Source organism: Python bivittatus, unplaced genomic scaffold (genome assembly GCF_059951505.1).
Source record: "Python bivittatus isolate LINGU-HERP-01145 unplaced genomic scaffold, Pbiv_v1 ctg000810_np1212, whole genome shotgun sequence".
NCBI classification, from domain to species: domain Eukaryota; kingdom Metazoa; phylum Chordata; class Lepidosauria; order Squamata; family Pythonidae; genus Python; species Python bivittatus.
Genome location: NW_028277111.1, coordinates 656,262 through 681,013, shown reverse-complemented (window position 1 = coordinate 681,013; position 24,752 = coordinate 656,262). Strand labels below are relative to the sequence as shown.

The 24,752-nt window shown below is 50.8% G+C and overlaps 1 protein-coding gene and 13 non-coding genes across 19 annotated transcripts; 1 reads left to right on the top strand and 13 right to left on the bottom strand.

Annotated features, from left to right (window-relative positions):
• Nucleotides 1–29: 29 nt before the first annotated feature.
• LOC103052485 (uncharacterized) lies at nucleotides 30–8,205 on the top strand. 6 transcript variants are annotated; one of them, XM_025176223.2, is made up of 6 exons: nucleotides 30–472; nucleotides 3,042–3,124; nucleotides 3,786–3,912; nucleotides 4,685–5,127; nucleotides 6,675–6,810; nucleotides 7,315–8,205. In XM_025176223.2, exons 2-6 carry the CDS (start codon nucleotides 3,101–3,103, stop codon nucleotides 8,118–8,120), a joined length of 1,536 nt encoding a protein of 511 aa, XP_025031991.1. In that variant the 5' UTR covers nucleotides 30–472; nucleotides 3,042–3,100; the 3' UTR covers nucleotides 8,121–8,205. The 6 variants fall into 6 exon arrangements, with proteins under 6 accessions (XP_025031991.1, XP_007443189.1, XP_025031990.2 ...); XM_007443127.4 differs by having other exon boundaries at nucleotides 30–510; XM_025176222.2 differs by having other exon boundaries at nucleotides 30–1,187; nucleotides 6,675–6,771.
• Nucleotides 8,206–9,862: 1,657 nt separating this feature from the next.
• Nucleotides 9,863–9,944, bottom strand: TRNAS-GCU (transfer RNA serine (anticodon GCU)). Its single transcript has one exon. It is a non-coding gene; the product is annotated as a tRNA-Ser (tRNA).
• Nucleotides 9,945–9,964: 20 nt separating this feature from the next.
• Nucleotides 9,965–10,038, bottom strand: TRNAN-GUU (transfer RNA asparagine (anticodon GUU)). The gene has a single exon. It is a non-coding gene; the product is annotated as a tRNA-Asn (tRNA).
• An 869-nt stretch (nucleotides 10,039–10,907) lies between these two features.
• Nucleotides 10,908–10,981, bottom strand: TRNAN-GUU (transfer RNA asparagine (anticodon GUU)). Its single transcript has one exon. It is a non-coding gene; the product is annotated as a tRNA-Asn (tRNA).
• Nucleotides 10,982–12,244: 1,263 nt separating this feature from the next.
• On the bottom strand, nucleotides 12,245–12,316 carry TRNAE-CUC (transfer RNA glutamic acid (anticodon CUC)). The gene has a single exon. It is a non-coding gene; the product is annotated as a tRNA-Glu (tRNA).
• A 968-nt stretch (nucleotides 12,317–13,284) lies between these two features.
• On the bottom strand, nucleotides 13,285–13,357 carry TRNAV-AAC (transfer RNA valine (anticodon AAC)). Its single transcript has one exon. It is a non-coding gene; the product is annotated as a tRNA-Val (tRNA).
• Nucleotides 13,358–13,871: 514 nt separating this feature from the next.
• TRNAN-GUU (transfer RNA asparagine (anticodon GUU)) lies at nucleotides 13,872–13,945 on the bottom strand. Its single transcript has one exon. It is a non-coding gene; the product is annotated as a tRNA-Asn (tRNA).
• A 1,287-nt stretch (nucleotides 13,946–15,232) lies between these two features.
• On the bottom strand, nucleotides 15,233–15,304 carry TRNAE-CUC (transfer RNA glutamic acid (anticodon CUC)). Its single transcript has one exon. It is a non-coding gene; the product is annotated as a tRNA-Glu (tRNA).
• A 1,213-nt stretch (nucleotides 15,305–16,517) lies between these two features.
• Nucleotides 16,518–16,590, bottom strand: TRNAV-CAC (transfer RNA valine (anticodon CAC)). Its single transcript has one exon. It is a non-coding gene; the product is annotated as a tRNA-Val (tRNA).
• A 516-nt stretch (nucleotides 16,591–17,106) lies between these two features.
• TRNAN-GUU (transfer RNA asparagine (anticodon GUU)) lies at nucleotides 17,107–17,180 on the bottom strand. Its single transcript has one exon. It is a non-coding gene; the product is annotated as a tRNA-Asn (tRNA).
• A 1,515-nt stretch (nucleotides 17,181–18,695) lies between these two features.
• TRNAE-UUC (transfer RNA glutamic acid (anticodon UUC)) lies at nucleotides 18,696–18,767 on the bottom strand. The gene has a single exon. It is a non-coding gene; the product is annotated as a tRNA-Glu (tRNA).
• A 1,221-nt stretch (nucleotides 18,768–19,988) lies between these two features.
• TRNAV-CAC (transfer RNA valine (anticodon CAC)) lies at nucleotides 19,989–20,061 on the bottom strand. The gene has a single exon. It is a non-coding gene; the product is annotated as a tRNA-Val (tRNA).
• Nucleotides 20,062–23,184: 3,123 nt separating this feature from the next.
• TRNAE-UUC (transfer RNA glutamic acid (anticodon UUC)) lies at nucleotides 23,185–23,256 on the bottom strand. Its single transcript has one exon. It is a non-coding gene; the product is annotated as a tRNA-Glu (tRNA).
• Nucleotides 23,257–24,480: 1,224 nt separating this feature from the next.
• TRNAV-CAC (transfer RNA valine (anticodon CAC)) lies at nucleotides 24,481–24,553 on the bottom strand. Its single transcript has one exon. It is a non-coding gene; the product is annotated as a tRNA-Val (tRNA).
• Nucleotides 24,554–24,752: the final 199 nt, after the last annotated feature.

Genomic DNA, 24,752 nt, shown 5'->3' with positions numbered 1-24,752 from the left:
CACTGGTCAGACCTTTCGCGTAGGAGAGGCGGCTGAGCGACCGACCGGAAGTTGCTATAGAAACGTAGAGCTGTGAAAATGGAGAGAGAGAGAAAGAAAGAAAAAGAGAGGGCTACATCCGGGCGTGAGCATGAAACTGAGCAAACTGAGGGAGGCAGTGAAGGACAGGAAGGCCTGGCGCAATATGGTTCATGGGGTCACGAAGAGTCGGACACGACTTAACGACTGAACAACAACAACAACAACATCCGGGCGACAAGGGCTGGAATTTGCCACTCAGGCGCAGAGGAAGGGGCGCTGCTTTGCCCCAAAGGAGGATCCTGGCCAATGGCGACTTTTTCTCGATCCGTCCCGGAAGTTCAGGCTGTGTGTCGCTCTAGATTTATCTATCGCCATGGGACAGACCTCCGGAGCTGTCCCAGGAATGCGTCACTCTAGACGGGGGAGCCTCTGGAGTGGGAGCTCCCGCAGGGTAAGGCGTTGCAGAAGCGGGCGGACGTGAGGATGCAGGTGCGTTTTCCTCCCGCTGCCGCAAGCGGGGCTGATTGTGAGCTGGCTCTGGGGGGAATGCAAGGGGCCTCCTGGAGCTCGTGAATTAAAGGTCCTGGGGGGGACGGAGGAGAGAAAGGCAAGAATACCCCCCCCAAAAATGAGTCTGTGGGAGCTCCGTGCAATAAATGCAATAAGCTGCAATAAAGGCTCTGCTGGTTCCATCAAATCCAGCCCTCCTTCCTTCCCTCTCAGCAGGTCTGTGCTGTTCGTTTGCTCCCAAGCCTCTTCCTCAGAACGATATACTGCCTCTGAATGTGGAGGCTCCATTTAGCAATTGGAGCCTATAGCAAAGCATCGCAGTGAAGTCTCCTTTCCTAATAAAGGGCTTCTGTTGAGAGCTGCAGACCGCTGGAAGTTTAGCATCTCCTGGTCTGCCTTTTTTAGGCAAGGGATCTGCTGCCATTTCTGACAGCAAGACAAGTTCCTTGTCCATCTGAACCCTTCCTTTCCATGATGTCTGGCAAAGTTTGACCAGAGTTTCACCCATGGGTGCAAGAGATCCAGGTGGATGACAACAGCTCATGCAACATCCTGTATGAGACAAGGACCAGCCGGATTCCCCCCAGAAGCCCACAGACAGCTTTTTCCTTTTTGTCCCCAAGGAGCCAGTCTTTGGAGATATACTGCACTTGAAGGTGGAGGTTCTGAACGCATGCAGATAAAGAATTGAAATCCACTTAAAACTAACTGAAAAGGCTTGGCTGAAAAAGGAGGACTTCACTCCTGACCTGAAGGCAGAAAGTGGAGGGACTGAGTTTGCTTCTGAGAAAGTTCAATTTGAAGCCTGGGAGCTGTGCTGGAGGAGGCATCCTCCAGAACTAGTATCAGTATCTGTGACTTCTTGAAAATGCCTAGTGTGATACCAAATCTGGAAGGAAGCAGAACATTGAGATCCTTATCCCCTCCCCCCCATTTTTTTTAAAGTTGTCTAAGTGGGGTCAGCTTTGTCTGAGCTTGGAAGTTACACAAGGTTTGGACTGGGATGGGAGACCACTTGGAAATCCCAAACTAGACTGGGGAATTGAAAAACCATCATAGAGAAAGGGAATAGTAAACCACTGTTTGCTTCGTATGATCCAGAAAATTACATACTGATGGGTCCTTATAGTCACCAGGCATTGCACTTAACTTGTTAGAGATGTTACCTTATGTCAGGGTTCCTCAGCCTCAGTCACTTTAAGATGGGTGGACTTCAACTCCCAGAATTCCCCAGCCAGCCATGCTGAGGCTGAGGAGCCCTGCCTTATATTACACTTCTGTCTTGCATTTCCTTTGAAATTCTGTATGAGTTGTTTTGAAATGTCCAGGGTTGCACCGATGACAAACCCAGTTTTTCCTTGGTCGCTCCAGAGAGCAGAGCTTGAACCAGTGGCTTGAGGTGACTAGAAAGGCAATTTTGACAAAAAGTTAGGAAGAATGCTCTAGTTGTTTTACAGTGGAATAAAGGCTTTCCTTGTTTATGGGGCTGGGTGAGTTCCCGTGGAAGAGGCCACACTGGTGGGTCTCTCTGCATCCCCAGGGTTTGGATCAAATCTGCACTGAGGTCCATCGCTAAAATCCCTGACTTTATCATTTAGCCACTTTTTATAATTTCCCCACAAAGGGAGCCCCCAAAGAGAAGGGCCTTCTGGTGTATCATATAGTGCCAGCTGCTGAACATAGACCGTTTGGCTTTAGAAAAAAGTAGAGGAATCTTTTTCAAGGATCTAATAGCAAGAGGATCTGTGTCTATTTATTTATTTCCTTGCAGTAATTTGTTTGTCACCTGCTTGCCTGGTTCTCAGCAGCCCCCGGGCCTAAAACCATTGAAACCCACCCTTCAATAGAATATAAGTATATTAATATCTGGAGCTTCCCCTCCACTGTTCTGGCCTTAGGGAGATCATGCCTTCCAAAAGCTCTACAGGAGAAGGCGATTTTCATTGCTTTGCTAAATGGAGTCCTTGGTGCTCTGTGAGCTTGGTTGCTTTCTTGCAGACATTTCATTACCCGACTAGGTAACATCTTCAGTGCTAGAAGGGAGTGGGGTTTGCTCTCTGTTTATATATAATAGCAAAGTACTGTGTATAAACAGAGAACAAACCCCACTCCCTTCTAGCACTGAAGATGTTACGTAGTTGGGTAATGAAACGTCTGCAAGAAAGCAGCCAAGCTCAGAAAACCCCAAGGACTCCACAGTTCAACTCTGAGCTACACATATTCTCTTCTTTGCTAAATGACAGAAAGGTGGGGACCGACCTGATGTAGGGGCAGGTTATTCCAAAGGGAGGGGCTGCTTCTGAGAAGGCTGCCCTCCAGGCCCCTTGATAGCCTGGGGGGGCCTTCAACAGGGTCCCCACCTGGGTAGGCCGGACAGATTGGATCTGGAGCAGACTGAAGATCACGAGAACCCAAGCTGAATAGGGCTTTCTAGGTAACCCCCAGCATCTATTCCCCCTGGAAGGGAAATGTAACATATGTATGTATGTAAATGCCTGCTTCCTTCTTAGATCCTGCAGAGCTTCTTCAGACAGACTTGGAACCAAGGTGTTTTTGTAGTAACAGAGGAATGATTGCCAGGCTGCTCACCCAGGTATACATCTTATCATATATACTGGAGGTGGGAAGCTTCAGAACAAGGTTTTTCAAACCATGCAGCACTGAACTTTAGGGTTCTGCAAAAACGTGGTGGGGTTCCTGAGAAACTAGAGCAAAAAAATCAAATCAAAGGGCAGGGCTTGTTCTCCTGCAAAAAAAATGCATCATGACTACCATTCTGCAGGCCAAGGATTATGGGCAATTTTCTTTTAGCTAAGAGGCTAAACAAGGTTAAAAATCCCGCTTTAGAGCACTTGTGGGCAACTTCTGAGCTCTGCCTTCTGGCCCCTGGAGTGACATCATCAGAAGGGGCGTGGCTAAACCCGTAGAGCCCATTTGGAACATGCCCTACCCAGACACCCCCCACCCCCACCCCCACCCCACAGCTTGAACTCATACTACTCAAATTTGGCCATTTTGCTGCTGAATTAGAGCTACGAAATTCCCATATTATGGTATTAGAACCCTGGTGGGAGAGCCGGTTTTTAGTTGAATGAAACAGTGGTGGGATTTGGGTCAGTCACTCGCTTTCAGGCCAGGCCTTTTGTTAAGGGGAAGAATGGATCTGGCCCTGCACTGAGACATAAGCGCAAACCGAATGAAAGAACTAAATGCCGAATGGGAATCAACGTGGGAATTATTTCTCCGCTTAACAGGGGCTTCTGACCTTTGAAGAAGTGGCTGTGAGTTTTACTGAGGAGGAATGGATGCTGCTGGATCCGGGCCAGCGAGCCCTGTACCGGGAGGTCATGGCGGAAAATTATGGGATTGTGGCCTCTCTGGGTAAGGATCCCTGGGCTTCAGCGGAGACGTTGCAACCGGCTCAGATCCTTCTCCTCCCTGGCGTGTGACAATTTCCAGTAGGAGCAGTTCCAGCTTCTGCCCAGGAACCTTGGCTAGCCCGATCCTCTCCGCAGCCGAATCTCGCTGCAAAGTTACTCCCCCCCTCCCAGCCCTGGATCTAGCTTCACTCTGGGGTGTTATGTGGAACTGAGATGGCAGCTAATTGCCCCCTTCCTCCTCTTCCCCCCCAGGACAAAGTGATTGGCGGCTAAGGGGTTGCACAGGCATTGGGGAATTGCCAGAGGTTGCTTGAAAGTGTGGATGCTGAACTGAGTTTGGCCACTCCTGACAGCTGCTTTTTAGGAATTAGGTTTTACGAGAGCCCGATTCGAATTCTCCCTCTTTCCTTCTCCCCCTCCCCTCCCCTCCTCTCTGCCCTCTCTCCCCCCTCCTCTCCCCCTCTCTCTCCTCTCCCCCTCTCTCTCCTTCTCCCTCCCTCTCCCTCCTTTCTTTCCTTCCCCCTCTCCCTCTCCTCCCTCCCCTCCCTCCTCTCTCCCTCCCTCCCTCCCTCTTTTCTTCCTCTCTCCCCTCTCTTCCCCCTCTCTCTCCATCCTCCACACCTCTCCCCCTCCTCTCCTACTCCCTCCCTCCCTTCTCCTGCCTCTCTCCCTCCCCTCCCCTTTTCTTCTCCCCCCCCCTCTTTTCCATGCACTTAACCGTGGGATGGGGGCCAATGCTGTTCTCTCTAGTCAGCACCGCTTTTCCTTCTCAGTCCAGGAGCTGCAGCCAGGAATAAATGCAGAGGACCAGGAGGCAGGAGCAACTCGGAAACCTGAGTGGAAAATGAAGCGAGAAGGAAAAAGCCATCCCGTTTTCCAGCTCCCCACTGAAAGGGGGCTAAAGGCAGGGGCGACTTGGCAAAACGTGGAGCAGAGCCCCGCTGCTGGGCCCAAGCAGGAGTGCCGGTGTTCCTTGAGGACGGCGGCATCTGCTCCTTCGGGGTGGGCCTTTTCTCCGCCCTCCCGGGAATTTAGTGTGAGAGAATTCCAGAAATTTGGGAAAGCTGGAGCCGGTGGAGAGGACGCGCTGCAGACCTGGATCAACTTCGGTGGGGAAACCGCCCCCAGCTTCTCTAACCCCGTGAAAGTGAAGGAAGAGCTTGTATCTGAGGAGGAGAGCGTGTGTGTGGAGGCCCAAGGCAGACTGGAAGAAAAAGTGAGTCAGTCCAAATCAGGGATCTACACTGTCCTCGTGATCTTTCAGAAGGAGCCACCAAATGTTAAGATTTAATGTGCTAAAAAGGAGAGATGATTAAAAATGGGGGAGGGGGTGATATCAACTGCCATTGAATCAAAGTGAAATTTAATTTGGCCCTTCTCCTGGATCAACCTATTTCGTTGTGTGCAATCCAGCGGTTCTGCAATTTATTTTATTGATATTTATTTATACTTCAAATGCGTCGCTGCCCACCTCACTACAGAGTGACTCCATTGAGTGACCTGCAGTTACGGCAGGGGTACTGGTAAATCTGTGCAGAGCTCTCACTCCCTTCTGGGGAGATGCAGTGGGTGTAAAAGAGAAAACATATAAGGGCCAGGGCCATTTTTCCAACAAGTCTATGCTTCTAGCCCCAGGCCATCCTGCCACTGCTACCGTTTTTCAGAACGACAGAAGCCACGTTGCAGCCTTGTGCCGTGAGCCCCACCCCTTTGGGGCACACTTGTGACATCTAGAAAAGGAGTGGAGTTTGCACTGCGGTATTGCAAAGTGCCAGCCCTTTGACCCAAAGCTGCTTCCACAAAGCTGCTTGTGTCACTCTGACACACACACACACCCAGATGCTGCTGCTTAGCTTATCCATTTCTTTGCGAAATGTTGGGTTGTTTCCTTCTTCCCTGAGATAATAGAGCCAGCCTGGTGTATTTATTAGAGCAGTGTTTCTCAACCTCAGCAACTTTGAGATGTGTGGACTTTAACTCCCAGAATTCCCCATGCTGGCTGGGGAATTCTGGGAGTTGAAATCCACACAGCTTAAAGTTGCTGAGGTTGAGAAACACTGTATTAGAGGGTGGGGCCAAGAAGAGGGAGACCCAGGTTCAAGTCACCCAGTGACACGAAACTCACTGGGTGACTTTGGGGACCCACAGTCAAACCGATCTCACAGGGTGGATGTGAAGATAAAAATGAAGGTATCCCTGATAAACCATGACTTGAGCTTGTTAGAGGAAATATGAGATACTAAAGGTATTAATAATGGAGAGAAGAACCCGCCCTTCTTGTTGCTTGGGTTAGTTGGATATTAGATACCTTTAGTATCTCATATTTCCTCTAAGAAGCTCAAGTCATGGTTCATCAGGGATACCTTCATTTTTATCTTCACATCCACCCTGTGAGATCGGTTTGACTGTGGGTCGTTCTGAAAAATGGTAGCAGTGGCAGGATGGCCCGGGCCTAGAAGCATAGACTTGTTGGAAAAATGGCCCTGGCCCTTATATGTTTTCTCTTTTATACCCACTGCATCTCCCCAGAAGGGAGTGAGAGCTCTGCACAGATTTACCAGTACCCCTGCTGTAACTGCAGGTCACTCAATGGAGTCACTCTGTAGTGAGGTAGGCAGCAACACATTTGAAATATAAATAAATAGGCTGATTATGTGAAAAGCACTGGAGGGGGAATGGTGGGGTACAGATGAGGACAGTTCTTGCCCTAATATTTCTTTTTCTTGCAACATCATGGCTGCATTGCATTTTTTTCTCCTTCAGATAAGGAGACCTCTGGCAGATATTAATTGCTCCACACCGATGCAGGAGTCATTGGGCAGAGTGAAGGTTCAACATTGGATGGAGACCCCACAAGAAGGTGACTTTGTGGGAAAGTTCTATCAGGGCCCAAGTTTGGGTATGTTCCAGAATTCTTGTGGTGCTCCTGATTTATGTTCCACCACCTCCCCTCCCTCCCCCTCCCCCTCCCCCTCCCCCTCCCCCTCCCCTCCCCCTCCCCTCCTCCTCCTCCTCCTCCTTCTCCTTCTCCTTCTCCTTCTCCTTCTCCTTCTCCTTCTCCTTCTCCCAATTTGTATGTCTGCCTATCTCATCTAAGTGACTCTGGGCAGCTCTCAATGGGTAAAAAAATCCAATAAAACAAGTTAAAGACCCATATACAAACGTATAAAAACTGTCCATAATTAATTTAAAAACCAGGAAATCATGATCATCAGCAGAATTCATTCTACATCAGCTCAACACAGCCATTGTAAGAGGCTCAAGTGGATCAGACCCACTCTTTTGCCCCAGTTTTAGTTAATGGATAAACCAAATAGAACCATCTTGATGTAAGCAAAGCCATTTTAAATTAAGCTATGTCACTATTTCATGTCCTCTCTTGCTATTTTTCGGTTTGTTCCAGGGACAGGTAACTCAGCGCTGGAATCTGAGGATGGTTTTTGGCTAGAAAGGCCCAAGGAGTTAAATCCTCATGGGATTTTATTGGAAAGAGCCCTAGGCGAACTCATCCAAGGCCCCAACGTTGAGGAGGGCCTTGAAATTAAGCAGGAGACGGACAGCTTGCCAGAGAGTAAGTCTGACTTAGCCTTGTTTTGTGAAGAGGTGTCTACAAACGAACCTGCAAGGACCCTCCAAGGAAGAGACGTCAGTTTTGAACTCTCTAGAAACCTCCAGCCAAGAGCTAATTGTTCTGAGAATCTGAAAGCGCCAATAGAAGTTGAACGGATCTATAAATGCTCATATTGTGGGAAGTGTTTTGGTGAGAGCTTAGACTTGGTTACCCACGAGAGAGCCCACATAGGAGAGAAGATATATAGGTGTCCCCATTGCGAGAAACGCTTCTCTCACCGAATTGACCTTCTGACACACAAGAGGAACCACCAAGGTGAGAAGCCACACCAGTGCGAACTGGACTGCGCCAAATGCCACAGGCAGAGGACTTTCCCAAGGACACCCCACAGAGCCCCATCCGGAGAGCAGGCGTGTCAGTGCCCAGTTTGCGGGGAACGTTTCAGCTGGAAATCAAACCTTATCAGACACCGGAGAATCCACACCGGAGAGAAACCCTATCGGTGTGCCGAGTGTGGGAAAAGCTACACACGAAAAACAGCTCTCGATCGACATAAAAGGATCCACGTGGGGGAGAAACCCTGTGAGATCAGTGCGCCGAGCATGGGACAAGCATCGGTGTTGGTCCTCCTGGTATGAATCACGTGAGGTGGGCAAGATATGTATTGTGCTTTGTTAAACATGGAAGGAAGCTCATCTGAAGCTGAATAAAGTCTGGATTTAACAGTTAAGACCAGAAGTGTGGTGTTCCTTTGTAGAATGAGGCATCATTCAATATGACAAGTTGAATATGCCAAGGTGGGAACTCATATGCTCTAAGGCAGTGTTTCTCAATCTCAACAGCTTTAAGATGTGGACTTCAACTCCCAGAATTCCCCAGCCAGCATGCTGGCTGGGGAATTCTGGGAGTTGAAGTCCACACATCTTAAAGTGTGTTTGAGAAACACAGAGGAGGAATTTGTGTGTATAGAAGATTTGGCCTTCATTCTGGCCTCAGCATCTGGAACGGTATAATCCAGACAGAGATTTACCTCCTTGGTGAGAAATGAAGTTCCTGAATGCAAGAGAAAAACCCCGCTGGTGTTTCAGAAGTAGTACAGTTGCATTCTGCAAGACAGATGAAACAATTAGGGTGTTACCTAAACTAAACAACAGCAAATAGGCAATGGGGAGACAAGATGAGCAGTGGGAGGTAAGGCTGGCAGGAGGTCACCCCATCTCCCCCTTGGCTCTACAGACATTGGAGGACAATACCCCACCTCGTGCTTACCCCCCAATGCTTCTTGCAGGTGGGACTGTCCCACTGCCCCTTTACCCTACTAAGCCCGCTGCACCCAAACCATTCCACTTAACATTGAAAAGAGGAGGCAACCCTGTGGCAAGTCATAACAAACTGGGGAGAACAAAATATTAAAATGATTTCTGAATACGTGGGACCACTTAGACAGGTACAGAAATGCTCTGACTGATGGCCTGCTGGCTAGGAAGAATTCAGCTTTTATGGGAAGACACTGGCATTCAGAAATCATTTTAATATTTTGCTGGCCATACACATCTCTTAAATAAATTCCAGTTCTTGTCCCCCACTTTCCTATTCCCCAATCTAGGGCATTGTCTTCCTCACTCTTCGGACCCCCAAGTCCAGGATCACGTTTTGCTCCATTATTAGTACAAGCAATGCTACAACTTGAGACTGGCAGTGAAATCAGATGAGCCCAATGAGTGTGTACGTAGTGTGAGTGTGTTTGCACACACGAATAAATCTACTGGACTAAGTAGGAGAGGTTCAAATCCCGACATAACCACAGCATTAATTGGGGTTGGCTAGAAGAGCTCCCTTCCAATCATATGATTCTATAATTCATGGGGTGACCTTGGACCAGTCACCCACTCTCATACCAATCTACTTCACAGCATTTTAGGGGACAAAATCAGGACTGCTATGATGTCAGCCCCCTTGGACTCTTTGCAAAACAGGGAATCTTTTGAAATTCCCGTGCAATCGTCAAGTAGCCTGCATGTTTCGGAGGCATTCTCTACCTAATGAACCTCGCAAGATTGAGGGTTAGAGGTTAAAAGGAGGAGAGAGGAAGAAACGGGCTCCCACCCATTTGGGGAATGAAATACTGCAAACGCTGCAGGGGTGACTGATATTAAGTTTCTGCAGTACACGGACTTACATAAAAAATCAGGAATGTTGGGATAATGGACACAGCTGGCAGGATAAGTTGATAAAACAAGAACACAGAACAATTCTCTCCCTCCAGAAAGAACATGAACAATGTAAAAATAGTGACATTGCTCTGCCTTTCGCCCTTCCAATATACAGAGCAGGGCTCACCCTTGCGTGCCAACTCATGCACCCAGAAGGAAAAAGGTGCCGACGAGGGTGGGATTCGAACCCACGCGTGCAGAGCACAATGGATTAGCAGTCCATCACCTTCACCACTCGGCCACCTCGTCAAGGGAGGGGCACCCACGGCCGTCCCTGGGTGGGCTCGAACCACCAGCCTCCTGGTTAACAGCCAGACGCGCTAACCCCTTGCGCCACAGAGACCTGGCACAGGCCTTCCCCTCGGCCCTCTTGGATGCAGCAGCCGCGGGAGCACAGACCGCCTTCCCCACCCGTTCTGGGGCACAGTGGGAGGGGTCCCTCTGAAACCCCCAGGTGAACGCCTCAGGGCCGCCCCCTGCACAGACAGGCAGGCCGTCGCTTTGATGCCCCCCCAAGGGAAACCCAACGGGGGTTCTGTTTTCCACGCAACGGGGGCCTGCTTGCTAGAAACGTCTCCGGGATCTCTGCTTCTTCCGCCCCGGCCACAGGTTACAATCAGCCATGCCTTATTTGCATTGCACATCTCTCGGTCGGAAGGCCAAAGACGCAGCACACGGAACGCTTCTGCTTCTGAGCCAACCGGCATCTTTTAGGCTGGGAGGAAAATGATCTCGGCAGCTGCCCGGGCATCCAGGAGGCGTTTTCTTAGCTTCGTGTGATCTGAGGCAGATTTGAATCTCAGCTGCTGGATTCTCCTCCTCCCTTCCCCATTCCAGGAGGCAAAATGCAGGTGGCCAAACCTTTGCACCTTTTTCTTTGCCTCTGGCAGAAGGCAGATGTTCCAGCACCCTGGAGAGCTCCCCGAGGGCTGCTCCAGGCTGCCTCGCAAGGAGGACCTCACTCCGGCGGCGCTTCTCCCTTGCAAGGAACAACCTCAGGACACGTGGTGCGATTCCTCCCCCTTTTGCATTACTCACTGATCATGAACAAGTTCGTCCTTGTGTTTTCTTCTGCCCTCTGGAAGGTAGAGCTGATGCAGCAGGTGGCCAAATATTTATGCGCCAGTGAGAAAAAGCATTGGTGGGGTGGGAATTCCGACCCTGAGATGAAAAACCCGATGCATTAACAATGTATCAGCTGATCAAGCAGGCCGTCCCTGGGTGGGCTCGAACCACCATCCTTCTGGTTAACAGCCAGACGCGCTAACCCCTTGCGCCACAGAGACCTGGCACAGCATCCGGCATCAGTCCTCCTTGGCCTGAGGACCCATCGCTGGGGCTGGCTGGACACCAATAAGACAGCTTGGTGATGAGATGCCGTTTGTTCCTCTCTCCCATCATCAGATGTGGAGAGAGAAACCTTGGACTGTTGTGAAGAGTACTACTAAACCTAAATATTACTTCTCTTGAGGCAGAATCTCAACAGCTGTGCCAGTGGTGTAGGGGCATCATGCAGGGTTCCCAATCTTGCGACCCGGGTTCGAGTCCTGGCTGGCGTATGCCTCTTTCCACCTTTTGCCATTCAGGGATCTGCAGGCAGCAGAACCAGGAGAGCTTTTCATCCCAGACTCTCTTCCCAGTGGGAGAAGAAGAGCCACTCGCTCAAATCAAGTTTGCCTTCTGCTAATCATGTGGGCACAATCAGCCAAAGTCTTTGCCCGTTCTTGTCTCTCTTGGTGAGATTGCCAACTCCTCAGCTCCTATAAAGGGTTTTTGCAGGAACCTGGATCTGCCCATCTCTCCTGCAGAAACCTTTGCCCTGAAAGGAAGGAGGTTCCTGCAGCGGTGCCAACACTGTCGAGCATCACTCCGCTTTACATCACTCCCTTAAGCCCCAGAATCTCTATTAGCAAGAAGTGCCAACAGGGGTCGGATTTGAACCTGTGCAGGCAGAGCTCAAGGCATTAGCAATCCATCCCCTTCACCCACTCAGCCACCTTGCCAAGGGAAGGGCATCTGCCATTGCTCCTGGGTGGCCTTGGACCACCATCCTTTTGCTCAAGGGTCAGACTGCTTGACCCCTTGTGCCCCAGAGACCTGGGATAAGGCTTCCCCTCAGCCTCCTTGAAGGGCTGACCCCCACCTTTTCCCCCAAGGGGACCGTAGGCAATTTTGCTCCCTCCAGGTTTCTTGCAATCCCTGCTGTCATCAACTGCCCTGCTGGAAGGTCAAAGGCAGGCTGGTTGGATGGAGACTCAGTTGAGGCTTCTAAGAGGGCCAAAGGGTAGGGTGTGTTAGGGGGAAGGGAAGGGAAGGGAAGGGAAGGGAAGGGAAGGGAAGGGAAGGGAAGGGAAGGGAAGGGAAGGAAAGGAAAGGAAAGGAAAGGAAAGGAAAGGAAAGGAAAGGAAAGGAAAGGAAAGGAAAGGAAAGGAAAGGAAAGGAAAGGAAAGGAAAGGAAAGGAGGGTGATTCTCCTGGACAAATCAGCCTATTTTGCCATGAAAATGACAATTCCACTGCAGGAAGATGGATGGTTTGGAAGCAAAAACTTTCCCTGACCGGGAATCGAACCCGGGCCGCGGCGGTGAGAGCGCCGAATCCTGACCACTAGACCACCAGGGAAGGCCAAGGTTAAGGTTGCCAGGTATCTTAACTTCCAATGGACTTGCTGCACTTGGCAGCTCTCCTTGGCATCACTTGAGGATCAGACACAAACACCCTCTTTCTCCATCTTCCCAAAGATAAAGGGCCATCAGTCCAAAACTGATGCCCAGAGTCTCCACCAAGGAGGAAGAGGGCTGACAAGGGTGGGACGAGCAGAGCCCCACTGCATTGCCCAAATGTGTTAGCTTGAAAGCTCTCAGAATAGGGGAATTCTGGGAGCTACATTTCCAGAAGGTTGTGGCTCTAAGCCCTCTTGTGCTGGAAGGCACCCAGTTTGTATGGTGACCAGAACAGACTACAAATGAAAAATTTCCCCTTTTCCCTGGTACTGCAGAAGGTGTGAAGCTGTAAAATTCTTACTGCCTCTGTTCTCTCTGGCTGCTGGCTCAGGATGAGTACAGGTGGTCCTCGACTTAAAACCATTGATTTAATGCCTGCTCAAAGTTACAATGGTGCTGAAAAAAGTGATTTATGACTGCTTCTCACACTTACGACCACTGCAGTGTCCCTGTGGCCATGTGATCAAAATTTGGGCACTTGGCAACTGAAATTTATTTTCAATAGCTGCAGCATGCTGGGGTCATGTGATTGCCATTTGCGACCTACCCAGGGGGCTTCCAACAAGCAAAGTCAATGTGGGAAGCCGGATTTGCTTAATGACAGTGGCAAAAACAGTCATAAAATCAGGTGTGCCTCACATAATGACCACATCACTAAGTGATGGAAGTTCTGGTCCCATTGGGGTAATAAGGTGAGGACCACCTGTTGTCTTCTTAAGGCAATGGCTGAAAAGCATTCTCTGCTTACTCGTTCCCATTTTGATAAGGGGCAAAAGAAAGTGGGGTGCCTCTTGCTTTTCTCTAGGGCACAGCCATTTCCTGTGCTTCCCTAGAGCTTGGAGTGGCTCCAATGCTGAGAAAAACTTCTGTTTCTGCCTGGTTTCGAACCAGGGACCTTTTGCGTGTTAGGCAAATGTGATAACCACTACACCACAGAAACCACAGGCACGGGGAGCTCTCAACCATCATACCCATATCTTTTGCTGGCCATCGCAGCCTGATGTCTGCAGTATCAGATGGATTGAAGAGCTGTTGTTCCTTAGCATTTTGTGCCCTTCCAGAGCTTGCAAAGGGGGTAGCCTTGTGTCTTAGCTTGAAGCCTCAAGAAAGGCAACAATAGGTTGCATAAAGAGAGAACAAGGAAGGTCTGGCTCTGAAAAAGGCGGCCGTTTCAGTACCATGGAGAGCTCCCGGCACAGGGTGGTTTCCCTATGTTCAACTTCCTTAAAAGGTAAGAAGAGCCTAAAAGGTGCTCCAGCTCTTCTGGGGGCCAGCAGAAGCCCAGAGAATGACAGGGAGCCTTCACCCCCCTTTTGCATTCTGGAAAGTACAGCTGAGGCAGCAGGTGGCCAAAATTTTATGCCTCAGGAAGAAAAAGCATTGAGAGGGTGGCAATTCCAACTCCCAGATGAAGAACCCGATGCATTAACAATGTATCAGCTGATCAAGCAGGCCGTCCCTGGGTGGGCTCGAACCACCATCCTTCTGGTTAACAGCCAGACGCGCTAACCCCTTGCGCCACAGAGACCTGGCACAGCGTCTGGCATCAGTCCTCCTTGGCCTGAGGACCCATCGCTGGGACTGGCTGGACAGCAATAAGTCAGCTTGGTGATGAGACACCATTTGTTCCTCTCTCCCATCATCAGATGTGGAGAGAGAAACCTTGGACTGTTGTGATGAGAGCGACCTCAGTATTGCTTCTCTTGAGGCAGAATCTCAACAGCTGTGCCAGTGGTGTAGGGGCATCATGCAGGGTTCCCAATCTTGCGACCCAGGTTCGAGTCCCGGCTGGTGCATGCCTCCTTCCACCTTTTGCCCTTCAGGGATCTGCAGGCAGCAAAACCAGGAGAGATTTTCATCCCAGACTCTCTTCCCAGTGGGAGAAGAAGAGCCACTCGCTCAAGTCAAGCTTGCCTTCTGCTAATCATGTGGCCACACTCAGCCAAAGGCTTTGCCCCTTCTTGTCCCTCTTGGTGAGATTGCCAACTCCTCAGCTCCTATAAAGAGTTTCTGCAGGAATCTGGAGCTGCCCGTCTCTTCTGCAGAGACCTTCACCCTGACCGGAAGGATATTCCTGCAGCAGTACCAACGTTGTCGAGCATCACTCCACTTTCCTTACGTACAACCTGGGTTCCAGCTGGGCTGCATTGGCCTGTCCTTGCATTCTCAGCAGGAGCCAAAATGTAGAGAGAACTTTGGGTTTCCCCACTCTTAGGCCTGGGGCCTTCCTCTGCTTTTTGCTTACCGAAGGTTAAAGAAAGGCAGGGTGGCCCCCACTTTTAAATCCCAGAATCTCTATCAGGTGGGAGAAGTGCCAATGGGGGTGGGATTCGAACCCATGCATGCAGAGCTCGAGGCATTAGCAGACCATCCCTTTCGCTCACTCAGCAACTTTGGCAAAGGAAGGGCACTGGCTGCTGTTCCTGGGTGCCCTTGGACAACCATCCTTCTGCTGAAGGGACAGACCACTTGACCCCTTGTGCCCCAGAGACCTCGAATTTGGCTTACTCTCAGTGTCCTTGAAAGGCTGCCCCCACCTGTCTCCCCCAAGGGGACCATAGGCAGCTTTGCTCCCTCCCAGTCTCTTGCAGTCCCTGCTGTCATCACCTGCCCTGCTGGAAGGTCAAAGTTAGCCTGGTTGGATGGAGACTCGGTTGAAGCTTCCTAAAGGGCCAAAAGTGGGGTAGGGTGGGGGGAAGGCAAGGCAAGGCAAGGCAAGGCGATTCCCCTGGCCAAATCGGCCTATTTTGCCATGAAAAGGAGCATCTGTGAGAAATCCAACTGCAGGAAGATCGATGGTTTAGAAGCAAAATCTTTCTCTGGCCGTGAATCGAACCCGGGCCGCGGCGGTGAGAGCACCGAATCCTGACCACTAGACCACCAGGGAAGACCAAGGTGGCTTCCATCCCTCCAGCTTCTCCTCTGAAGGTGCATCAACTCCACTGCAGGTCCTGCAGGTGGGAAGGTTGGCAGGAGAGCAGGACTGTCCCCTCCCACAGAGCCCCTCCTTTGAGACTTTCACCTTCTCTCTGGTTGGGCAACCCCAAATGCTGGTGGGATGCAGAGAGATCTGCCCCACCCACCCAGGGTTTCAGGGAGAAGGAGGGCCTGGGGGGGGGGCCTCAAACATTTCTGTGAGTGCCAATCATTGTCAAGGTCACCAGACACCTCATCTTCCAATTGACTTGCTGCAGTTGGCATCTCTCTCTTGGCATCACCTGAGGATGAGACACAAACACCCTCTTTCTCCATCTTCCCAAAGATAAAGGGCCATCAGTCCAAAGCTGGTGCTCGGAGCCTCCACCAAGGAGGAAGAGGGCTGACAAGGGTGGGACGAGCAGAGCCCCACTGCATTGCCCAAATGTGTTAGCTTGAAAGCTCTCAGAATAGGGGAATTCTGGGAGCTACATTTCCAGAAGGTTGTGGCTCTAAGCCCTCTTGTGCTGGAAGGCACCCAGTTTGTATGGTGACCAGAACAGACTACAAATGAAAAATTTCCCCTTTTCCCTGGTACTGCAGAAGGTGCGAAGCCGTAAAACTCTTACTGCCTCTGTTCTCTCTGGCTGCTGGCTCAGGTGGTCCTCGACTTAAAACCATTGATTTAATGACTGCTCAGAGTTACAATGGTGCTGAAAAAAGTGATTTATGACCGCTTCTCACACTTAGGACCACTGCACTGTCCCTGTGGCCATGTGATCAAAATTTGGGCACTTGGCAACTGACATTTATTTTCAATAGCTGCAGCATGCTGGGGTCATGTGATTGCCATTTGCGACCTACCCAGGGGGCTTCCCACAAGCAAAGTTAATGGGGGAGGCCGGATTTGCTTAAGGACAGTGGCAAAAAAGGTCGTAAAATCGGGTGTGCCTCACATAATGACCACATCACTAAGTGATGGAAGTTCTGGTCCCATTGGGGTAATAAGGTGAGGACCACCTGTTGTCTTCTTAAGGCAATGGCTGAAAAGCATTCTCTGCTTACTCGTTCCCATTTTGATAAGGGGCAAAAGAAAGTGGGGTGCCTCTTGCTTTTCTCTAGGGCACAGCCATTTCCTGTGCTTCCCTAGAGCTTGGAGTGGCTCCAATGCTGAGAAAAACTTCTGTTTCTGCCTGGTTTCGAACCAGGGACCTTTTGCGTGTGAGGCAAATGTGATAACCACTACACCACAGAAACCACAGGCACGGGGAGCTCTCAACCAGCATACCCATATCTTTTGCTGGCCATCGCAGCCTGATGTCTGCAGTTATCAGATGGATTGAAGAGCTGTTGTTCCTTAGTGTTTTGTGCCCTTCCAGAGCCTGCAAAGGGGGTAGCCTTGTGTCGTAGCATGGAGCCTCAAGGAAGGCAGCAATAGGTTGCATAAAGAGAGAACAAGGAAGGTCTGGCTCTGAAAAAGGCGGCCATTTCAGTAACCACGGAGAGCTCCCAGCGCAGGGTGGTTTCCCTGCGTGCACCTTGCCTTAAGGGTGAGAAGAGCCTAAAAGGTGCTCCAGCTCTTCTGGGGGCCAGCAGAAGCCCAGAGAATGACAGGGAGCCTTCACCCCCCTTTTGCATTCTGGAAGGTAGAGCTGAGGCAGCAGGTGGCCAAATATTTATGCTTCAGGAAGAAAAAGCATTGAGCGGGTGGGAATTCCAACTCCCAGATGAAGAACCCGATGCATTAACAATCCGTCTCCTCATCAAGCAGGCCGTCCCTGGGTGGGCTCGAACCACCATCCTTCTGGTTAACAGCCAGACGCGCTAACCCCTTGCGCCACAGAGACCTGGCACAGCGTCTGGCATCAGTCCTCCTTGGCCTGAGGATCCATCGCTGGGGATGGCTGGACAGCAATAAGACAGCTTGGTCATAAGACACCGTTTGTTCCTCCCTCCCATCATCACATATGGACAGAGAAACCTTGGAGGGTTGCGACGAGAGCAACCTCACTATTGCTTCTCTTGAGGCAGAATCTCAACAGCTGTGCCAGTGGTGTAGGGGCATCATGCAGGGTTCCCAATCTTGCGACCGGGGTTTGAGTCCTGGCTGGCGCATGCCTCCTCCACCTTTTGCCCTTCAGGGATCTGCAGGCAGCAGAACCAGGAGAGCTTTTCATCCCAGACTCTCTTCCCAGTGGGAGAAGAAGAGTCACACGCTCAAATCAAGTTTGCCTTCTGCTAATCATGTGGACACAATCAGCCAAAGTCTTTGCCCCTTCTTGTCCCTCTTGGTGAGACTGCCAACTCCTCAGCTCCCGTAAAGGGCTTCTGCAAGAACCTGGATCTGCCTGCCTCTTCTGCAGAGACCTTCGCCCTGACTGGAAGGATATTCCTGCAGCGGTACCAACGTTGTCGAGCATTACTCCACTTTTCTAACTTGCAACCCAGGTTTAAGCTAGGCTGGCATTGACCTGTCCTTGCATTCTCAGCAGGAGCCAAAATGTAGAGAGAACTTCCAGATTTCCCCACTCTTACGCTTGGGGCCTTCCTCTGCTTTTTGCTTACCGAGGGTTAAAGAGAGGGAGAGTGGCCACCACTTTTAAGCCCTGGAATTTCTATCAGGTGCAAGAAATGCCAGTGGGTGTGGGATTTGAACCCATGCATGCAGTTCTCAAGGCATTAGCAGACCATCTCTTTCACCCACTCAGCCACCTTCCCAACGGAAGGGCACCTGCTCTTGCTCCTGGGTGGGCTTGGACCACCATCCTTCTGCTCAAGGGTCAGACCCCTTGACCCCTTGTGCCCCACAGACCTCGAATTTGGCTTACTCTCAGCATCCTTGAAAGGCTGTCCCCACCTGTCTCCCCAAAGTGGCATTTGAACCCATGCATGCAGAGCTCAAGGCATTAGCAATCCATCCCCTTCACCCACTCAGCCACTTTGGCAAAGGAAGGGCACTGGCTGCTCTTCCTGGATGCCCTTGGATCACCATCCATCTGCTCAAGGGTCAGACTACTTGGTCCCTTCTGCTCCAGGTCCCGGGATACGGCTTCCCCTCAGCCTCCTTGAACAACCGACCCCCACCTGTCTCCCCCAAGGGGACCGTAGGCAGCTTTGCTCCCTCCCGGTCTCTTGTAGTCCCTGCTGTCATCACCTGCCCTGCTGGAAGGTCAAAGGCAGCCTGGCTGGATGGAGACTCTGTGAAGGCTGCTAAGAGGGCCAAAACTGGGGTGGGGTGGGGTGGGGTGGGAGGAAGGCAAGGCAAGGCGATTCCCCTGGCCAAATCGGCCTATTTTGCCATGAAAAGGAGCATCTGTGAGAATTCCAACTGCAGGAAGATCGACGGTTTAGAAGCAAAATCTTTCCCTGGCCAGGAATCGAACCCAGGCCGCGGCGGTGAAAGCGCCAAATCCTGACCACTAGACCACCAGGGAAGGCCGAGGTGTTTCCATCCCTCCAGCTTCTCCTCTGAAGGTGCATCAACTCCACTGCAGGTCCTGCAGGTGGGAAGGTTGGCAGGAGAGCAGGACTGTCCCGTCCCACAGGGCCCCTCCTTTGAGGCTTCCACTTTCTCTCTGGTTCGGCAACCCAAGTGCTGATGGGATGCAGAGATATCTGCCCCACCCACCCAGGGTTTCAGGGAGAAGGAGGGCCTGGGGGGGGGGGCTCAAACATTTCTGTGAGTGCCAATCATTGTCAAGGTCACCAGACACCTCATCTTCCAAATGACTTGCTGCAGTTGGCATCTCTCTCTTGGCATCACCTGAGGATGAGACACAAACACCCTCTTTCTCCATCTTCCCAAAGATAAAGGGCCATCAGTCCAAAGCTGGTGCTCGGAGCCTCCACCAAGGAGGAAGAGGGCTGACAAGGGTGGGACGAGCAGAGCCCCACTGTATCACCCAAAATGTGTTAGCTTCGAAGCTCTCAGAATAGGGGAATTCTGGGAGCTACATTTCTAGAAGGATGTGGATGTAAACCCTCTTGTGCTGGAAGGAACCCAGTTTATATGGTGCCCAGGATGGACTACAAATGAAAAATTTCCCCTTTTCCCTGGTACTCCAGAAGGTGTGAAGCCATAAAACTCTTAGGGCCTCATGCTCTCTAGCTGCGGGCTCAGGATCACTATAGGTATTCCTCAACTTTCAATCATTCGTTTAATGACTGTTTAAAGTTAAGCCGGTGCTGAAAAAATGACTTATGACTGGTCCTCGAACTTCTGACCGTCATAGTGTCCCTGTGGTCATGTGATCAAAATTTGGGCATTTGGCAACTGACATTTATTTAGAATGCTTGCAGCATCCTGGGGTCATGTGATTGCCATTTGCAACCTTCCCAGGGGGCTTCCAACAAGAAAAGTCAATGGGGGAAGCTGGATTTGCTTAACGACAATGGCAAAAAAGGTCGTAAAATCGAGTTTTACTCACATAATGACCACATCGCTAAATGATGGAAGTTCTGGTTCTATTGTGGTCATAAGTCAAGGACTATCTGTAGCCTTATTTAGTCAATGGCTGAAAAGCATTCCTTGCTTACTCATTCCCACTGGAATAAGGTAGAAAAGAAAATGGGGTGCCTCTTACTGTTCTCTAGGGTGCAGCCATTTCCTGTATTTGCCTAGAGCTTGGAGTGGCTCTGATGCTGAGAAAAACTTTTGTTTCTGCCTGGTTTCGAACCAGGGACCTTTTGCGTGTGAGGCAAATGTGATAACCACTACACCACAGAAACCACAGGCACGGGCAGCTCTCAACCAGCATGCCCGTATCTTTTGCTGGTCATCACAGCCTGATGTCTGCAGTATCAGATGGGTTGAAGCACAGCTGTTCCTCAGTGTTTCGTGCCCTTCCAGAGCTCAGCTGCCAGAGAGGACGAGGGAGCACAATTTCAGGCATTCCCAGGCTGCTGGTTCAATCCCGTGTTTCAGGAGAGTTTTTCTTTTGCCAAGGTTCCCCTGTACAACCTTTGTTGGGCTAAGAAATGGGCAATGGAAGGCAGAAACAAATTCCTAGACAGCCTCTCTGAAACCAGATGGCTGCCTCTGTCCTTCACCTCCCAAGACTTAAACATATTGCTGACAGCCACATTTTATTCCCCACAACCTCCAGCAGTCAGACAAAGGTCCAGCCTTGTCTCACATCTTGACCAGGGGCTCCATTTCCAGCAGAGACACCCAACAGTGGATGCCAGCAGCAAGGCCCCAAACGTTTTTGACCTTTTGGGTCACATTTGTGATTTTGAGGGGGGTTGATGGGAAACCCAGAAAACAGCTGCCATTCTGGGTGGGACAAGAGAAAAACGCACTCACTTCCCAGCAGACCGGCTGGGGAGGGTGATGTGAAACCAGGTTGCCCAGGGACATGAGTGCAAGGAGGACCAGCTGGCGATGCCCAGAGAAAGAGGTGCAGAAGGAAAAGCCACCCCAACACAAAGTGGACGCTGTTGCTTTACACCATGGCAGCACCCTGATTAATTTTTCCAATTAAAAAGTCAAAACGAATCTTTAGAGGACAACAAGGGAGCACTAAGGGAGAGGTTTGTGGGTGTGTTTGTGTCCAGCCAGGTTACCCTGCAGATGCTGGACAGCAACCTTTCACCCAGATGGGAGAATCCCTGAGAGGTCAGTGGCTCCATCGCATGGGGAAGCTCAGAGCACCCATGACGTCTTCCACCAGGTTCCTTCCACTTTTTATCCTTGCTTCTGACATGATGCAAAAGGAAAAGATCCCTCTATGCTGGTAGGCAATACACTTTTGGTCCAAAGTTCTGAGGACCGACCACCTTTCCCCAGCAACCCCTTTGAGCCTTAAGGGGAGTGACAGCATTTCAGTGGACAGAGCCCATGAAAAGACAATCTTAGTAAAAGGAGCATCATCTTTTGCTCCCTAGTAGAAGGAGCATCATTTTGCTAAGGACCCACCCAGGTACCGTTGCTCCTCAAGAGCACACAGTTCAATGAAAAGGAAGACGTTTGGACATCAGCTCTCTTTCAATGAGAAAAGAAAGAGCATTCTTGGTGGCTTGATATTTGCTGCATCAGACAAAACCCCACCATGATTGCAGCCTCTCTTGAGTCGTAGGGAGCATCTTGCTATTGCTTGAAAAGAGGTTAGCCTCGTGTCGTAGCATGGAGCCTTAAGGAAGGCAGCAATGGGTTGCATAATGAGAGAACAAGGAAGGTCTGGCTGTGGAAGAAGGCGGCTGTTTCAGGACCCCGGAGAGCTCCCAGTGCAGGGTGGTGTCCCTGCGTGCACCTTGCCTTAAGGGTGAGAAGAGCCTAAGAGGTGTTCCAGCTCTTCTGGGGGCCAGCAGAAGCCCAGACAACGACAGGGAGTCTTCATCCCCCTTTTGCATTCTGGAAGGTAGAGCTGATGCAGCAGTTGGCCAAATATTTATGCTCCAGCGGAAAAAAGCATTAACAGGGTAGGAATTCTAACCCCCAGATGAAGAACCCGATGCATTAACAATGTATCAGCTGATCAAGCAGGCCGTCCTGGGTGGGCTCGAACCACCATCCTTCTGGTTAACAGCTAGACGCGCTAACCCCTTGCGCCACAGAGACCTGGCACAGCATCTGGCATCAGTCTTCCTTGGCCTGAGGACCCGTTGCTGGGTCTGGCTGGACAGCAATAAGACAGCTTGGTCATAAGACACCGTTTGTTCCTCCCTTCCGTCATCACATATGGAAAGAGAAACCTTGGAGGGTTGCGACGAGAGCGACCTCAGTATTGCTTCTCTTGAGACAGAATCTCAACAGCTGTGCCAGTGGTGTAGGGGCATCATGCAGGGTTCCCAATCTTGCGACCCAGGTTCGAGTCCCAGCTGGCGCATACCTCCTTCCACCTTTTGCCCTTCAGGGATCTGCAGGCAGCAGAACCAGGAGAGATTTTCATCCCAGATTATCTTTCCAGTGGGAGAAGGAGTCACACACTCAAGTCAAGCTTGCCTTCTGCTAATCATGTGGCCACACTCAGCCAAAGGCTTTGCCCCTTCTTGTCCCTCTTGGTGAGATTGCCAACTCCTCAGCTCCTGTAAAGGGTTTCTGTGAGAACCTGGATCTGCCCGCATCTTCTGCAGAGACCTTCGCCCTGAGAGGAAGGAAGTTCCTTCAGCGGTACCAACGTTGTCGAGTGTCACTCTGCTTTCCTAACTTGCAACCTGGGTTCAAGCTGGGCTGTCATTGGCCTGTCCTTGCATTCTCAGCAGGAGCCAAAATGTAGAGAGAACTTCCAGATTTGCCCACTCTTAGGCCTGGGGCCTTCCTCTGCTTTTTGGTTACCGAGGGTTAAAGAAAAGCAGGGTGGCCACCACTTTTAAGCCCTGGAATCTCTATCAGGTGGGAGAAGTGCCAATGGGGGTGGGATTCGAACCCATGCATGCAGAGCTCAAGGCATTAGCAGTCCATCCCCTTCACCCACTCAGCCACTTTGGCAAAGGAAGGGCACTGGCTGCTTTTCCTGGATGCCCTTGGACCACCATCGATCTGCTCAAGGGTCAGACTACTTGGTCCCTTCTGCTCCAGGTCCCGGGATACGGCTTCCCCTCAGCCTCCTTGAACAACCGACCCCCACCTGTCTCCCCCAAGGGGACCGTAGGCAGCTTTGCTCCCTCCCAGTCTCTTGCAGTCCCTGCTGTCATCATCTGCCCTGCTGGAAGGTCAAAGGCAGCCTGGTTGGATGGAGACTCTGTGGAGGCTGCTAAGAGGGCCAAAACTGGGGTGGGGTGGGGTGGGGTTGGGGAAGGGATGGGAAAGGAAGGGAAGGCAATTCTCCTGGCCAGTCGAACCTATTTTGCCAGGAAAAGGAGACTCCTTGAGTATTCCAGGTGGTGGAAGATGGTTTAGAAGCAAAATCTTTCCCTGGCCGGGAATTGAACCCGGGCCGCGGCGGTGAAAGCGCCGAATCCTGACCACTAGACCACCAGGGAAGGCCGAGGTGGCTTCCATCCCTCCAGCTTCTCCTCTGAAGGTGCATCAACTCCACTGCAGGTCCTGCAGGTGAGAAGGTTGGCAGGAGGGCAGGACTGTCCCCTCCCACAAGGCCCTTCCTTTGAGGCTCCCACTTTCTCTCTGGTTGGAAAACCCCAAGTGCTGGTGGGATGCAGAGAGATCTGCCCCACCCACTCAAGGTTTCAGGGAGAAGGAGGGCCTGGGGGGGGGGCCTCAAACATTTCTGTGAGCGCCAATCATTGTCAAGGTCACCAGACACCTCATCTTCCAACTGACTTGCTGCACTTGGCATCTCTCTCTTGGCATCACCTGAGGATGAGACACAAACACCCTCTTTCTCCATCTTCCCAAAGATAAAGGGCCATCGGTCCAAAGCTGGTGCTCGGAGCCTCCACCAAGGAGGAAGAGGGCTGACAAGGGTGGGACAAGCAGAGCCCCACTATACCGACCAAAATGTGTTAGCTTTGAAGCTCTCAGAATAGGGGAGTTCTGGTTTCTGCTTTTCGAGAAGGTTGTAGATTTAACCCCATTGGGGCTGGAAGGCATCTAGTTTAAATGGTGACCAGGACACACTACAAATGAAAAATTTCCCCTTCTCCCTGCTGCTCTAGAATATGTGAAGCCATAGAATTCTTAGGCCTCATTCTCTCTAGCTGCTGGCTCAGGATGACTGCAGGCAGTCCTCAACTTACAACCATTTGGTTAATGATAGTTCAAAATTAGGAAAGCACTGAAAAAAGTGACTTATGACTGGTCCTCACATTTACAACTGTTGCAGCGTCCCTGTGATCATGTGATCAAAATTTGGGCACCTGGCAACTGACATTCATTTACAATGGTTGCAGCATCCTTGGGTCATGTGATTGCCATTTGCAATCTTCCCTGGGGGCTTCCAAGAAGCAAAGTAAATGGGGGAAATGGCATTTGCTGAATGACAGTGGCAAAAAAGGTCGTAAAATGTGGCATGAATTACTTAATGACCACATTGCTTAATGATGAAAGTTCTGGTCCCAATTGTGGTCGTAGGTCAAGGACTACCTGAAATCTTCTTTGGTCAATGGCTGAAAAGCATTCTCTGCTTGCTCATTCTCTCTTGGATAAAGAAGAAAAAAAAGTGGGGTGTCTCTTGCTTTTCCCTAGTGTGCAGCCATTTCCTGTGCTTCTCTAGAGCTTGGAATGGCTCCGATGGTGAGAAAAACTTCTGTTTCTGCCTGGTTTCGAACCAGGGACCTTTTGCGTGTGAGGCAAATGTGATAACCACTACACCACAGAAACCACAGGCACGGGAAGCTCTCAACCGGCATGCCCGTATCTTTTGCTGGCCATCACAGCCTGATGCCTGCAGTATCAGATGGGCTGATGAGCTGTTGTTCCTCAGTGTTTTGTGCCCTTCCAGAGCTCAGCTGTCAGAGAGAAGGACGAGGGAGCACAATTTCAGGCATTTTCAGGCTGCTGGTTCAATCCCGTGTTTCAG